The 16,015-nt window shown below is 43.2% G+C and overlaps 1 protein-coding gene across 2 annotated transcripts in view; it reads right to left on the reverse strand.

The window, feature by feature from the left end:
• UBAP2 (ubiquitin associated protein 2) overlaps window positions 1-16,015 on the reverse strand; it is a 132,913-nt gene that overhangs the window by 75,116 nt on the left and 41,782 nt on the right. For both annotated transcript variants that reach the window (XM_087927587.1, XM_087927586.1), the window contains exons 5-7: window positions 12,591-12,744; window positions 10,495-10,572; window positions 341-395 (exon numbers count right to left, since the gene is read on the reverse strand). In XM_087927587.1, coding sequence (XP_087783713.1) covers window positions 341-395; window positions 10,495-10,572; window positions 12,591-12,744 — 287 coding nt within the window. The remainder of the gene's footprint in view (window positions 1-340; window positions 396-10,494; window positions 10,573-12,590; window positions 12,745-16,015) is intronic.

Below are 16,015 nucleotides of genomic sequence, written 5' to 3' on the forward strand. Positions count from 1 at the left end.
AGGGCTGGAAAACACTGTGAATTGGTATATAAGTCTACGTGCTCTTGCTATGATACAATGAGATTTTATTGATTGGCCAGCCCCTCAAAGAGTCTGAGGGGGAATAAATAGCCTACGGTCATCCAGCTGGCTTCCATGCCTAAGAAAAATTTATAATCTGGATTTCTGATTTGACTGCTTTTTGTCCTTTTCCAAGCTTCTTTGCTAAGGGAAATATAGGCAGAAAGTCCTGCTCAACAAAATCTGAAGAATTTCCAGCCATGCATAGTTAAGCAGTCTTGTTTGGTCCACATGTAATCAAAGTACAAATCTTACGTCCAACTTGCTATTAAAAACCTACCCCATGCCTTGGGCTGAAAATCTCCCAGTTCCTCTTCCTCTGGCCCGTCCAAATCCTATAGAAAAAGGAAGAACTTAATTTCAAAGGGCAAGGTGGATAAACAGAATTTCAAGAGGAAAACGAGGAAAGAAAAAAAAATGTGCATTTTTTTTTCTCCTTCTAAGGGTAAAATACATCTTGAACAAGGAAGCAGAACCAGGTTTAAGATAAAGATAACTTGGTAGAATATTTATAAGGATGCTAGAGAAGAATGGTTATCCTGAGAAAATCTGGCTCTACTTCTTTGTCCAAAAAGGAGGAAAGCCAAGATCAAATTGATGAAGGCTCCGTTTAAAAAAAAGCCACAGGTCCAATAGAAGAAGAGGATATTTGGAGCGGAGGGTTGAACTGTGGATTCCTTGTTGCTGGGTTGTTTTCTCGCAAACGTTACATGACCCAACAAGATAACATCATCAGTGCTAAAAGGAAATGGGGTTCTCTCTTCGCTTTTCTTTCTATCTATCTATCTATCTATCTATCTATCTATCTATCTATCTATCTATCTATCTATCTACCGACCTACCTACCTACCTACCTACATCTACCTACATCTATCTACCTACCTACCTATGTACCTACTTTTATCAACCTAAATCTATCTACCTACCTACCTCTACCTATCTTTAATCTACCTTTATCTACCTACATCTGCCTACCTACCTCTACCTACCTACCTCTACCTATCACCTAAATCTATCTACCTACCTTTATTTACCTTCACCTACCTACCCACCTCTATCTATCTATCTACCTTTATCTATCAATCCATCCATCCATCCTTCCATCCATCCATCCATCCATCCATCCGTGTCTAGGGCAAGCAACCTGCACAGGTAGTTCTCAACTTATGACCAGAGTCGAGCCCAACTCTTCTGTTGCTAAGCAAGATAGTGAGGTGAGTTTTGCCCCACTTAACGACCTTTCTTGCCACAGCTGTTAAGTGAATCACTGCAGCTGATCAATGGCTTCCCCACTGACTTTGCTTGTCGGAAGGACGCAAGAGGGGATTGCATGATCCCAGGACACTACAACCGTCCTAAGTACATGCCAGTTGCCAAGCACCTGAATTTTGATCATGTGACCACAGGGAGGCTGTAAAGGACCTAACTGTGAAAAACGCTCATAAATCATATTTTTCAATGCTGCTGTTAACGGTCACTAAATGAACTGTTGCTAGTCGAGGACTACCTGTCTATAGGCAAGAGAGCAAACCCTTCTAGCACTGATGATGTTACCCATTTGGTTAAACCCGGGGACTTCAAACTTGACAGCTTTAAGACTTGTGGACTTCCAACTCCCAGAATTCCTACTCCAGTCATGTTAGCTCGGGAATTCTGGGAGTTGAAGTCCACCAGTCTTGAACTTGCCATGTTTGCCAAGACAACCAAATCTGCAAGGAAACAACCAAGCCCAGGGAGCACCAAGGATCCACAAGAATTTAGCCACCGCAGTCTAGGCCTGCCAAGGCATCCAGTCCCATAGAAACGACCTCATTATTCAGATTGACTTGACTTCCAGAACATCTTTACTGCTCAGATTCCTGGCTGGCCTGGGGCTAGAATCTGCCATCTTCTTTTTCAGCTGGGTCCTTTTCCATTCCCCTCTGTGTCTGGCTATAAATCGGTTTCTTAAGCGATCAGTCAGTGCTCAGGGGCTAGTAGGGTTTTAAAAACACGGCAGGGATTCTGGATTTACACGTCAACATCAACTGAGGAATTGGAAGCAGGCAGGCCCTTCGCCTCTAGAGCAGAAGACGACAAAGGGGCGGAACAAGAAATGCAATGTGTTATTCTTATTGTATGTAAGAATGTAAGCAAGCAGCCCCAGGTTTGCAGGACACGCACACAGAGACACACACAGGGAAAATAAAAAGTGAAATTTGCAACAGGTGAGCTGCCTACTTTGAGATATAGAATTTATCAGTCAACCCATCTGGAAAGGTGAAAGATGATTTTATTTGGTTTTTTTTTTTTTCCTCACGTCTTTATTTTCTTGTCCCAAGGCAGCAATGACCGAACGTGCTCTAAACCAGGGGTCGCCAACCTTTTGGACCTCAGGAACCACCAAACTCAGAATTTTAAATCCCGCGGACCAGAGACCCTGGGAAAATCCCCCCAAAAGGCTGCAGGAAAATTCCCTACCCCATTTTTCTACCAATCAATCGTTCTTTATTTGGGATCGCAGAATACCGTCTCCAGCTCCGTTCTCGGGGGGTGGGGGGGGAGAGAGAGAGAGAGAGAGAGAGAGAGAGAGAGAGACTTTTGGCTTCATGCAAGGAAAACAGCAGAAGCTGCAGAAGTCTTTCTTTCTCTCTCCCAAACCGCCAGAAACTAGTCTTTTCCAGTGCAGCCTCTTGGAGCAGGAGGCCTTGCAGGGTCCCAAAGACTCATTTCTGGCGGAGTCTGGGGAAGAGAAAGAAAGACTTTTGCTGCTTTCCTTGCGTGCAGCCAAAAGGCAGGAGAAATGGAAAGAAGGAGCCCGGGGCCCAGGCCAGGCACACGTGGGGCGAATTTCCCCCCTCTGGCCTTTCCCCCCTCCCCTTACTACCTCGTGTTGTTTGCAATGCAAGCAACGCAAGCCACGCAAGCCTTGTGTTCCCATGGGCCATGTAGGCAGAGCAGCCTTATGTTCCCGTGCAGCCTAGATTAATTGCTTTGGGGATGACATTTCTCTGCGGACCATCAAAATTTTCTCGTGGACCACCAGTGGTCCCCAGCCCGATGGTTGGCGACCACTGCCCTGAACAACACTTTCTAATCCTTAAGAATTTTTTAGACATGGAAAGCAAGGTGAGAAAATGTTGGTATCAAAGATGCAGCCTATATTCTCACTACCATGTCTACATAAATACAGGTAGTTCTTGACTTATGACCACAATCGAGCCCAAACTTTATGTTGCTAACTGAGACAGTCGTGAACTGAGTTTTGCCCCGTTTCACGACCTTTCTTGCCATGGTTGTTAAGTGAATCCCTACAATTGTTCAGTTCATAAACATGGTTGTTAAATGAATCTGCTTCCCCCATGGATGTTGCTTGTCAGAAAGTTGCAAAAGGTGATACGGCAATAGTCATAAATAGGAGTCAGTGACCAAGTGGTCTGAATTTTGATCACGTGACCCCTGGGATGCTGCAACGGTCATTAAGTGTGAAAAATGACCGTAAGTCACTTTTTTCAGTGCCGTTGCGGCTTTGAGCAGTCAGTGGATTACTTGTATTGTAGATTCATTGCATAATAATGTTTTGTCCCACTGCTGTAGTTGGTATAAAAGCAATTAATACACAGACTGGACAGACGAAGAGAAGAAAGCACTAGGGACTATGTTTCCTGTCCTGATAATCTGACACATCATGCACTCTGCTTGTTTAGGTTTTATTAGTTATTCGGATAAGCAGCAGCCCCCTAGAAAAAGAAAGGCATTTTGACACCAGATCCCTAACCCTCTTAGGAAAAGAGACGCTTGACTTTACCAAGTCTCATCCTGTTGTGGTTTGCCGGCAGCAGGTGCGGACGGCTGAGGTCTCGGAGAGCGAGGACTCAGATGAGGGGCCTGCGTGTGATGCAGGGATGGGACCAGGACCATCAGGGAGTGGAGTGCTGCCTTTGGAGATTGGGGAGGCTGGCAGCAGTGAGGAAGAGGCCCCTGAGGAGCCTGTGCTCAGCACACGTAGGAAAGAGCAGCTGCAGCAACACGGGGGACTCGGGAGTAAGGCTGCAAGGTGATGGCCCCTCCCATAAGGGATAAAAGCCAGCCCTCGGAGGTGGGATTCTTTGCAGGAAGCAAAGAAGTTCTTGCCCTTCAAGTCCTCATGGAAGTTCGGTCTATCCTGGCTTGTTTTTGGAGACTTTTGGCTTTGAATATTTCCTGGCACTTAATCTCGTGCTCTTGGCAGCCTTGCAAAACCTCGACAGGGCTTGCTCTTATCTGGGACAATTAGTTTTAACAGCGCTTTGCTGTGAATGAGCAGAATTCACAGAGATGCATTAAAAAGCTTTTGCTTTTATCTCTGTTTTGCATTTGTTTGATTTGAACGAGGCTTGGGTCAGAACACATCCGAAGATAAACCTTGATCCCTGATAATGATAGGTCCTTTTGCGAGAAAACATCCCCTTCCTCCAGGTTTTATTTGGGACTTGGCTATCAGATATGCCGACATCTTTCATGACAATGGCATCTTCAAATGAGTATTCAGCCCTAAAAATGTTCATAAACATGACGACAACGACAATGGTGATGATGATATCCATTCAGTCGTGTCTGACTCTTGGGAGATTCTCTGGGCCACGTCTCTCCACATCTTCAGAAATCAGAATTCAGAAACAGAATAGCAGAGTTGGAAGGAACCTTGGAGGTCATCTAGTCTAATCCAACCCCCTGTACAAGCAAGGGACCTTATGCCATTTCTGACAGTCTCTTCTTGAAAGCGATGAAGCTCCCACAACTTCCAAAGACAACTTCTGTTCCATTGGTTGATTGTTCTCACTGTCAGAAAATTTCTCCTTATTTCTAGGTGGAATCTCTCCTTAATCAGTTTCCATCCATTATTCCTTGTCTGGCCTTCAGGTGCCTTGGAAAATAGCTTAACCCCCTTTCTCCTCTTTGTGGCAGCCCCTCAAATACTGCTTCTGATCTTGCACAATTTCCTTGAGTTGTTTTATGCTCTGGCTGGTGTTAGCTTTGATCGTGTCCATCCATCAAGTTCTTTGATGGCCTGGTTTGCTTTTACCAGTAACTTTTCCGAACATAATTGCTTTCTCCAGTAAATTTCCCCGCATGACATGGGAAGTGAGGCGCAGTTTTGTGATTCATAAACACACTTTGCACAGTCCACTTTGCAGGTTATGCCAAATCCAAACCACAGGACCAAGAATAATGTTGACAAACGGATTTACGTTTAGAACATTCTTATATTCTAAAATCCTTCCATTCGCCACCATTCAGCCAGAGCTGAAGAAGCTTCTTGGATGAGAAGCGAAACATCTTCAAAGAAAAAAAACCAGAAAGTAGACCAAAACTTCCGGCTTGTGGTGCTTCGGTGCAGGCAGGAATCCGTGACTGTGCACGGTTTCTGCCTGTGTTCACTGCCTGAGTGCCTCGAGCCATTTGGCTTCGGGGCTAAGCCACCTTTGTAGAAGGTGGTGAAGACTGGGGGGTTCTGGCAGGGACGAGAGACATCGCATCTCTCTTCCCTAGCCGGCTAAATCTCCCTCTCCGATGGCAACTGAACGGCGGTCTCTAATGGCCGCCACTTAGAAGAGCTCAGCCGGGAAAAGGAAGTGCTGGAGGGGGTTGTGAAGAAATGAAACTGATTTTGCTGACCGGGACAAAGGAACAGTGAAAGTATCCTGGTATTTAACACCTACTAAAGACACATTGTTCCCAGACTGAGTAAGCAGCGAATGGATATCAAAGAGAAAACTTTTTTTCTTTTCACTCTCCTTCCAAACAGAACAGCTTTGAGAGAAATCAGAAACCCGCATTGAAGGTATGCTAAATGCTAAAGACTATGCTAATGCCAAAGGGATATGGATTTCTAAATATTTAAAGAAAATTTTTTCTTCTGCTGTGAGTGGGAAGGGAGAGGAAAAAAATTGAAGTAGAAGTTGAAAATAAGGAGCAGACTGCCTAGAATTTTAAAGAGCCATTTGAACATTAATAAGACTTCAAAAGACATATTATAATTGGAATTTTGTGATTTAATAGCAACCCCAGAAAAAGAAATGGAAGAAGGGAAAAAGTGCTAAATGAAATAGTCTATCTGGATTGTTTGGTGACTTTGCATCTTTTGGGAAACTTTTTTTTCTTTGTTTAAAAACACTCGGGTGGTTGTTTTTGGAAAATTTTTTCCTCTTTATAATGGCACCACTTTTGGATGAATTTAAAACTGAATATCTAAAATATAAAAAGGAAGAACAAGACTGGAAAGATATCTTGGACATTCTTTTTCAATCTCTAGAAATGGCGGTGCATTCCTATGGAGAATTGATTGCGCAGCAGGATAATTGGGACAAAGAAGGAACCATTTTTGATGAACATGTGACTCTATTGGGGGAGAAGAAGGAGGAAGAGGAAAAGGAAAAAGGGATTTTGAAACTTAAAAAAACAACCAAAAAAGATAAAAATGAGTTGAAGGGTGGATATAAGGTTAGAAAACAACAGGAAGGGGGAAAGCACAAGAAGAAAAGGGAGGTGGAAAGACAAAGGGGTAAACAGGGTAAGGAAAAGAATAAGCAAGGAAGAAAGGAAGGGGTGAGAAGTCTCAACGATGGGAAGCAAGATTTGAAGAAACAAAATTTATTTAGAGACAATGGGTAAATTTAATTGAAAAAGGGATTCTGTAAGGTACATAAGATTGTGTTATTATAGGCATTTATAGAATAAAATGTTTAAGATATAAATATATAAATAAGTATCAATAGGTACAATTAAAATGGTTTTGACAAGGGTACTACCTATATTATATATCTATAAATTTGTTTGTTATTGTCGTTCTTTCTTTTTTCTTTTTCTCTTTATATAATATATTGTGTGACTTTAGGATGTGCTAAACAGAATCCCAATACAAGTTATGTGTGATATTAAGTATTATTAGGTTAGGGGAAAGAGTTAAAGGCGTCATACTCTAATTAGTGTACAGGAGAGGTTTTGTTTAAAGAGAAAAAATGAATGGATAGTTGAGAACAGACAAAGAATGTTAAGTATTATGACTTGAACTGAGATGAGTAGAATAAAATTAAGAGAGTTAAAAAAAGGAAGAAGCTATATAGAAAATGGAAAACGGTAATAAGATATGGAATGATATATAAAAGGAACATGATTTTTGAAGAGGTGTCTGTACGATGAGTTTTAACCCGGGATCAAGCAACTTTCAGAAAAGATGTTTTCTGTTTTTATGTTTTATGTCTTGTTTGTTTTTTTATTGGAAGAGAATAATGAAAATGTATAAGACAGATGGATATAAAAAATGTATACAATCTAAAGTTAAAGAGATATAATTTGAATAAATAGAAGGAAAGGAAGTAATAAAGAGAAGTTTGGGATAAGATATGAAGATGAACAGATAAGGTAAATATATATATCAAATTGTGCTTGTTTGGAAATGTGATAACTTGGAATAATTCTGTCTTTAAATAAGATGTTGTATTGGCTTTTTAAGAAAAAAAACTCCTATGTCATTATATTTTATGTTTTGTTTGTCTGTGTATTGTTTTGGAAAATCAATAAAATTTGTTCAAAAAAAAAAAAAGAAAAAAACCAGAAAGTCCAGTTGCCTCTTGAAAAAAAAGCACCTTTGGGACAACCAGGACCTGGATGATTGAGAATCTTCATAGATGAGAAATGTTTTCAAAGAAAAAAAACAAAGTTCAAATTGCCTTTGGAAAAGCACTTTTGAGACAACCATGAGCTGGATGATTGAGAAGCTCCACAGACCATGTTGACAAACATGCTTATTAGGGCGGCCAAGTTCTCTGCCGGGTTGCCAAGTCCGGCAGCCCAGGCTTCTGCCAAAATTTGCATTCTCAGCTGTGCTTCTGGACTCCAGAGTTGACGGGCAGCTGGCAGGCCTGGAAGGGGACAACGGGCCCAGTTGCTCTGCTGAGAAACGTTCGTAGATTTTCACGGGTACAGGTATGCAAGTCTTGGCGTGTTCGGGTCTTTTCCCGTGTGAGATTGAGAGCATCTTGGCGACGTTTCGACGAGGTCCCACTCGCCATCTTCAGGCTGGTGCTTTCGGCTTTGTGCTTGTTCGTGCTTTTTGCTCACACAAGCCCGAAGCCGAAAGCACCAGCCTGAAGATGGCGAGTGGGACCTCGTCGAAACGTTGCCAAGATGCGGTGGACTTGTGCGGATGCCAAAAAATACTGGACTAAAATCCACATGTGGTTGGAGAAAATGACGAAAAAACATATAGACTTGAAACCAGAGATATTTTTATTGGTAATTTTACCTGTAATATATAGCAAAGACTTGAAATACCTGATTGTAAATGTATTAACAGCGGCTAGGATTGTATTTGCTAAAAACTGGAAAAATGAGACGATACCATCACAGGAGGAAATAATGAAGAAAATATTGGAATGTGCTGAAATGAGTAGATTGACATTTGAAATTAGAGAACAAGAGGATAAACAATTTTATAAAATTTGGGATCTTTTCTATCAATGGTTAGATAACAAAGTACAGTAATGAAATATGTAGATTTCTAGAAAATAATAAATATATAAAGATGTACCTTTTTTTAATTATAACTACAAAATGTTTTTAGGATAGATTTGGGATGATAATATGAACTGTTATACAATAAATTAAGTAAATTATGGTTATCTTGTAAAACATGAATGAATAAAAGTATAGTCAAATGATTGATTAATAATGATACTAAGGTATTTAGTTTTTGATTGACAATATGAGATTATATGTAATTGAACTGTAATTGAAGACTACGAAACGGAAGCACAAAACAATTTGTAAACCAACCGGCACACTGTGTGTACACCTATGGAAGACAGCTTGATGTTTTTATGTTTTGTTTGTTTATGTTTGTTTTAAAAAACCAATAAAATTTTTAAAAAAAAAAGAAAAGAAAAGGGTGAATCGGGCGGCTGAGAAGGCTCCACAATCTTCTGCACAGCCCAGCCGATTTGAGACTTAACTACAGGTGGTCCTTGATTTACAGCAATTTATTGAGTGATGGTTGGAAATCACAAGGGCGCTTAAAAAGTAACTTAGGACTGTTTTTCACACTTACGACCATTGCAGTGTCCCCATGTTCATGTGGTCAAAATTCGGATGTAACGGACACGTGTTTATGAGGGTCGCCGTGTCCCAGGGTTGTGTGGTCCCCTTTTGCAACCATCTGACAAGCGAAGTGTTCTGATCCAGCTCCCCAGACACGACAAACCCTCTGAAGTGAACTCAAAGATTCCTTTATTAGGAGCACCAGCAGCCCCGGGAAAAAGTTTCTCTCTCAACGCAGGCTAATAAATATGTCTGGCAGGGAGATGAATAGTTATCTGCCACATCTCTTCATCTCCGCCCACTCCCAGAGCTATGGGGGGGCATCGCTACGTCCCAAAGACCGGCCCATAGATTTCCACTGCTCTCCTCTCCTCTGGCTGTTCCTCCACTTCCTCATAAGCCACCTCCAGACCTGGAGGCTGTTGACTCTCCATCTGAGGGCTGACAGATGGCCCAGTCTCTCTCTCTCTCTCCCCTCCTTCCCTCTCTTCCTCCCTCTCTCCCTTCCTCTCTCTTTCTCCCTCCCCCCTCTCTCTTTCTCTCTCTCCTTCTCTTCCTTTCTCTCTCTCTCTCTCCTTCCCTCTCTCTTCCCTCTCTCTCCTCCCTCTCTCTCTTTCTCTCCTCTCCCTCTCTCTTTTCTCTCTCCTTCTCTTCCTTTCTCTCTCTCTCTCTCTCTTCCTCTCTCTCTCCTCTCTCTCTCTCTCTCCCCGCTCTTTCTTTCTCTTTCTCTCTCCCTCTCTTACACTCTTCCCTCTTTCCCCTCAGAGCTCCCAGGTTGCCTGGATGCTGACCCTGACTCCCACTCCTCCTCCTCCTCCTCCTCCTCTGATTTGGCTACTGGAGAGGCCACAACACAAAGTCAATGGGAAAGCCAGGTTCACTTAACAACCACGTGACAAATTTAACTGCAGTGATTCACTTAACCATGCTGGCAAGAAAGGTTGTAAAAGAGGGCAAAACTCACTTTAACAAACGTTTCACTTTAGCAACATAAAGTTTGGCCTCAACTGCGCTTGTACACGGAGGACTAACTGCACGGTTTTAGTCTGCGCTCCTTTGTGGTTATCTGATAAAAGGGCAAATTCTGTCAATTCCAGTCACTTTTAAAAGCATTTCAGGCGATGCTTTTATTATTTGTATAAGATGTTCTTTTTGGGGCCACGACGTACCTTAAACACATTCCCCAACCCAAAAGCAAACAACCCCCCCCTGCAGACCTCCCACCCAAGAAGTTGCCAAAAGTGCACCGCGAAAGCTTTTCATCCAAACTGTTCCTTTTGAGGTGGGTTTCTTTTAAAAAAAAAAAAAATTTACGAGAGGTGGCTTAACTACTTGGGCCCCGAATAGTTGAGGAATATAAAAATACTGGCACTTTACCTCTCCCCTTGCCACGTTTGCCACGATCGGAAGGCCTGTCCCCAGGTGGTGTTTCTACTCCGTTTTCTTCTACTCTAACTAGAGAGGAGAGAAAAACAGAGATATAATCTCAGAGCATACGCATCGTTTTTACGCATCGGAGAGTTCAGTCGGATATTTTCAACTGTGCACAAACGTTGAAGACAGCAAGAGGGGAAGGAGGGAAGGTGCAGCGATTGGTGGCAAATGTGACTGTTGCCGCCAACTGTCTTTGTCCTAAGGTCAATGTGGTTAAACCCCGTGTGGTAATCAACCCTTGTTTAACAACACCCCTTCATTTTTCCACCGACTTGCAACTTGTAGCCTCTTCCCATTCATCTGCTTACACATTTTCGTGCTGCCTTTCACTTACCTAAATGATTTAGGGCTGGGAGTTTTTTTTTGTTTCTGATGGAAGAGAATATTTGTAGCCCAGGATGGAACTTTGGGGTACTCGGTGCTTTCCCTTGGTGGTTTTCTTGTAGATGTTTCATGACCTAACTAGTTAACACCATCAGTGCTTGGAAGGAGTGGGGTTTGAGGAGGAGGAGGAGGAGGAGGAGGAGGAGGAGGAGGAGGAGGAGGAGGAGGAGGAGGACGACGACTGTGGTTTCCTTGGTGCTCTCTGATCTTGCTGGGTTTCATCCAAATGTTTCATAACCCAGCTAGATCACATCATCAGTTTGTATTGAGTGTAGGGGTCTGCTTGCCCTGCCAGTGCTGGTGGGAGTAGTTCCTCAGTTAGGGGCAGTGGCCTTCTCCAACCTTTCTGGCTCAGAGGACTGGCAAAGGCAGCAGTGGAACAGCAGGGGGAAGGAGGGATGGTTTTGCACGAGCATGCTGCTTTCACAAATGCGTTGCACACACACACACACAACACTTCCATGGCCCAGTTCTGAACTGGCTATGGCCCAGCACTGGTCTGCGAACCGTAGGGTTGAGGACCCCGAGTTAGGGCACGATTTTCTGCTTATTTGTCTGATATTAATCCCTGCTTATCTTGGTGTAGGTTGCTGGAGAGGATGAGTTCTGGGACCAAAACAAAGCCTGCCGCAAAGGCCACCCTCGCTAGCTCTGATGATGGTACCTAGTTGGGTAGTGAGACATCCACAAGAAAAAAACCAAGCTTAGAAGCACCATGGTTTTCTGTTGTCTTGTTTGTCTGTTTATATGGCCGAGTTGTTTTACTGAGTGTTACAGTGCCCTCGCAGTTTTGAAATCTCTGTGAGGCTCCCCAAGCCTTCTTCAAAGGACTGCAATGAAGGCTGTTCAGGCCCCGCAACTGAGAGTTGGTGAGCTGCGCTTCGCACATTCTCCATCACGGACCCAAATCACCCCAGTGTTCTCACCCTGGGAGGGAGAGGAATCAAGGACAAAGCAAAAGCCGATCGGGATTAAGCTATTTCCCAGGGCATCTGTCTGTGTGTGTGTGTGTGTGTGTGTGTGCGCGCGCACGTGCGCACACATGCACATTTCTCCATCAGCCTCTATTGCAAACATACAACGAAGCAGCTCAAGTCCACTGTGCTGTGCTCCTTGTCGAGCTGCAAGCAACTCCACGGACCCCTCACATCCTGGACATTAAACTGTTTCAACTTCTACCTTCAAAATGACATTCTAGAACATTGCACACCAGAACAACTAGGCACAAGGACGGTTTTCCTGCCCAAGCCATCCCTCTGCTAAGCAGCTAACTCCCACAACACTGTCAAACTATTCTTCCCATTCTTCCTATCACCTATCGCCTATTCTACTTATGACTATAACCTTGTTGCTTGTAATCTTTATCGTTATATTGTTTTATCCGGTTTCCTAGTATGACTTTGATAGCTTATTTAGCATCCTATGACTATCGTTAAGTGTAAAGTCATAAGATACATGATTCTTGATGAATATCCTTTATGCACGCTGAGAGCTTATGCACCGAAGACAAATTCCTTGTGTGTCCAAGCGCACTTGGCCAATAAAGAATTCTATTCTGTTCTGCTCTATCCACTATCCACTATACGCTATATGCTATATGCTATACTCTAACTACGCCCACCCTGCACCTTGCAGTCCGAAGTCTGGGGACTTACACTCTCGACCACGGCTGCCTCCTCTTCCTCGCCTGTTGGAAGTTCCCCGTCCACGGCTTCCTTCTCTGTCCCCTCGCTTTTCTCTGTTCTCTTTGTTTTCGGAGCTCTCTTTTCCAAGGCTTTTCTTCTTGACTCCTACCGTCTCCCACGAAGTCTAGTCGGGCGGAGGAGGAAAACAAGACAGAACAATTCAGAATGAAAGACAAGTCTTGCAGAGCCTTGCCCAAACACCGCCCCCCAAAACCTCTCAGAAAACATTTTTGGACCCTTCCAGATACACCCGACAACACGGGAGCAGGATTCTTCGAAAGGAATGTACAGGTAGTCCTCAACATATGACCACGTTTGAGCTCCTTCCGAATTTTCTGTGGCTGAGAGAGACAGCTGTGAAGTTGGGCTTGTCTGGAGGCCTTGTGAAACCTTCTGATAAGCAAAGTCAGTGGGAACAGCCAGATTCACTTAACAACCGTTTTACTAACTTAACAACTGCAATGATTCACTTAGCAATTGTAGCAAAAAAGTCATAAAAGGGGCCAAAAACTCATTTAACAAATGCCTCACTTAGCAACAGAAATGTTGGGCTGAATTGTGGTTACAAGTTGAGGGCTAGCTGTATTTTTTAGTCCCAGGAAGGGTTGAACAAAAATAGGACGCTGGGGGAAGGGTTTGTTTGTTTATTCATTCATTTCTTCATTTATTTGTTCGTTTGTTCGTTCATTCACTCATTCATTTAATTTCTAATTAATTTATTAATTTAATTTTTAATTTAATTTCTACAGTTGCCCATCTCTATCAATGACTCTGGGAGGCTTACAATTAAAAAAAAAAAGGTCTTTACAATTTAAAATGCTAGTATTCCCCCTTTCACACTTCAGTCCTAATGGACCTTTTTTTTCTCCAGCCTGTCATTCAGAAGGAGATTTCTTCCCTCTCTAGCCTTGTGTCATGACTCCAAGGGAGAGGAGGAACAGCCGACAGGGAGTGGGAGTGTGGCTCCGGAGGTTGTGGAGGAGGCTGGGGAAGGGCAGAGGCTGGCTGGACAGTCGGAGGAAGACCCAGGCCCATCCCCTCTCCATCCCAGGGCACGCAGGGAGGAGAGGATAAGGGAGAAACGTGAATGGCATGGTCTACGGGGGAGGAAAGGGCCTTGATCCCCTTCATGGGCTGCAGCTGTGAGAACTGGTTAAAAGGACGGACATGCGTATGGCCCAATGCTGGAAACAAAGCATGGAAATATCACTAGTCTGTCGTTCCTCTCTCAATTTGGTGTCCTTCCCAGTGGGTGTTCCGATATCTGTGGACGTCTTCAAGCCCTTATCTTGCCTGGTTCCCTTAATTGCTTCAGTGTGGTTTGTGTTGTACAATTTATAGACATTTTTAATTTAATTTTAATTTAAATTAAATTAAAAAAATTTGTAACTGCTTGTGGGGGAGTTTTTTGTTTCCAGTCAAGCATATTTGGAGCTTTGAAGAAAAGTGAAGGAATAAAAGGGGCTTCATCTGTTTTGGGGACTTGGGACAAATATTTTGTATCCCACCCTGGGTCATCACACCTTGCTAGGATCTCCAAGACGCCGTACTTAGTAAAAAATAAACAATAAAAAAAAATACTAAAGATATTTATGTGTTTTTTCACTACACATGCCCTCGTTTCTTTGAGACACTGCACTTATTCCTCCTTTTGCAAGACCAGAGATGAGGGGGTGGCTGTACAGGTTTTCACGTTTGGGTCTTCTGTGCAAAAAATGTGAGTTGCTGGCTCTGGTCACATCTTCAAGGGAAGAGAGATTCCAAACAGCTCATCGGTCAGTGTTTAAAGTGCCAACTGGCTAGATAAGGGCTAGATAAGAGGGGAACACAAAAAAAGGGGTTCCTTGTCTGTGGAATGCTAAATCGCCTTTTAGCCAACTGCTCGCTCACAATGCAGTGCACACACCATGTGGACCACCAGAATTTTCTCGCGGCCCGCTGGGGGTCACTGAACTAGTGGGACTAAGAAGAAGGGCCTTCTCATTGGTGGCTCCCTCCGGGTGGAACATCATCCCGGTGGATATAGGATTGGTCCTCCACCTCGACATTCTTTTAAATGGCCCTCAAGACACGTCATCCAAGCCATGGTTATCCCAAGGGTGCTTTTTTTTTTTCAAGGCAGATGGACTCTCTGTTTTTTTTCTTTGAAGACCTTTCGCTTCTCATCCAAGAAGCTTCTTCAGCTCTGCACTGCTTCTCATCTGAAGCAGCTTCTTGCCTAAGAAGCGAAACATCTTCAGAGAAAACCAAGATAGTCCAGTTGCCTCCGGAAAAAAAGGACTTTTGGGACAACCAGGACCTGGATGATGGAGAATCTCTACAGACTTTTAGCTATACGATTTCAGTTGAACACCCTTTGAATGGGAGTAGCAATGAAGTAGGAATGGTGTGGGAGTAGGAATGGATTTCCAGAGATAAAAATTGCAAACTACAGGAACCAGGAGCACCACTCAGGTGATCCTGAGGACACAAATAAACCTCCAGGTGGCCTCAATGACCCTCTAAAAGGATGCAAACGGCCAGCTGTCTGCAAGGAGTATAAATCCTTCCCTTCCCCACTATCCTGTCAGAGCTGAAGAAGCTTCTTGGATGAGAAGCGAAAAGTCTTCAAAGAAAAACCAGAAAGTCCAGTTGCCTCTTGAAAAAAGCACCTTTGGATCCCTCAAGACATAGTTTGCCTGTGAGACTGAGGAACCAGGTGTGACATGAAGCCCATCAAGTGGTGTGTTTGATTGCAGTCACCAGAGAGGTGGGAATTTATTGGATTTTTAAATTTGGGGTTATATTTCTGTAGGCAACCTAGACTCATCGTGGGTGAGTTGGGCAGCCACTGAAATTTTCTAAACAAACCAACAAGGGGGGAAAATCTGCCATCCTGTTGCCAATGTTGTCTTGGCTGCCTTATAAGCAAGAAAGCCAACTGAACATTAAGGAAACTGTCCTTAACTTCACAAAAGAGCAAAGGTTTCATTTTTCATTATCTGGGTGAAAAAGAAAACTGTCCTGGCTTATTTCATGCACACTAGACCATAAACACGAGGTTACATAGACGGCACAATTCTTTAGAAGGGAAGAAAAGGATAAATTGGATGGCAGAGAGCAGATAATTAAGTAACGTAAAAATATCTGCTTTTTTTAAAAAAGCATGCTCCTTTTCCTTAATGTGGGTCAGGTATGCTTGAATAATATTTTCTGAAATTTCAGATCCCAGAAAGATGAGAAAGGCAAGGTGGAGTTGGGCATTTCAATTTCCTGCATGGCTCATCGTGATGTTTTAAAATTCTGCTTTCTTGGAGAATAAGCAAAAGTTTAGAAAGCACACAGGAGCCTCGCCAGGAGAACATGGTTAATCTTCATATTGGCAGAAAAGTGATGGGAAGATATTAAATATTGGA

Source organism: Pseudonaja textilis, chromosome 2 (genome assembly GCF_049901715.1).
Source record: "Pseudonaja textilis isolate UNSWEBS1 chromosome 2, rPseTex1.2, whole genome shotgun sequence".
Classification (NCBI taxonomy): domain Eukaryota; kingdom Metazoa; phylum Chordata; class Lepidosauria; order Squamata; family Elapidae; genus Pseudonaja; species Pseudonaja textilis.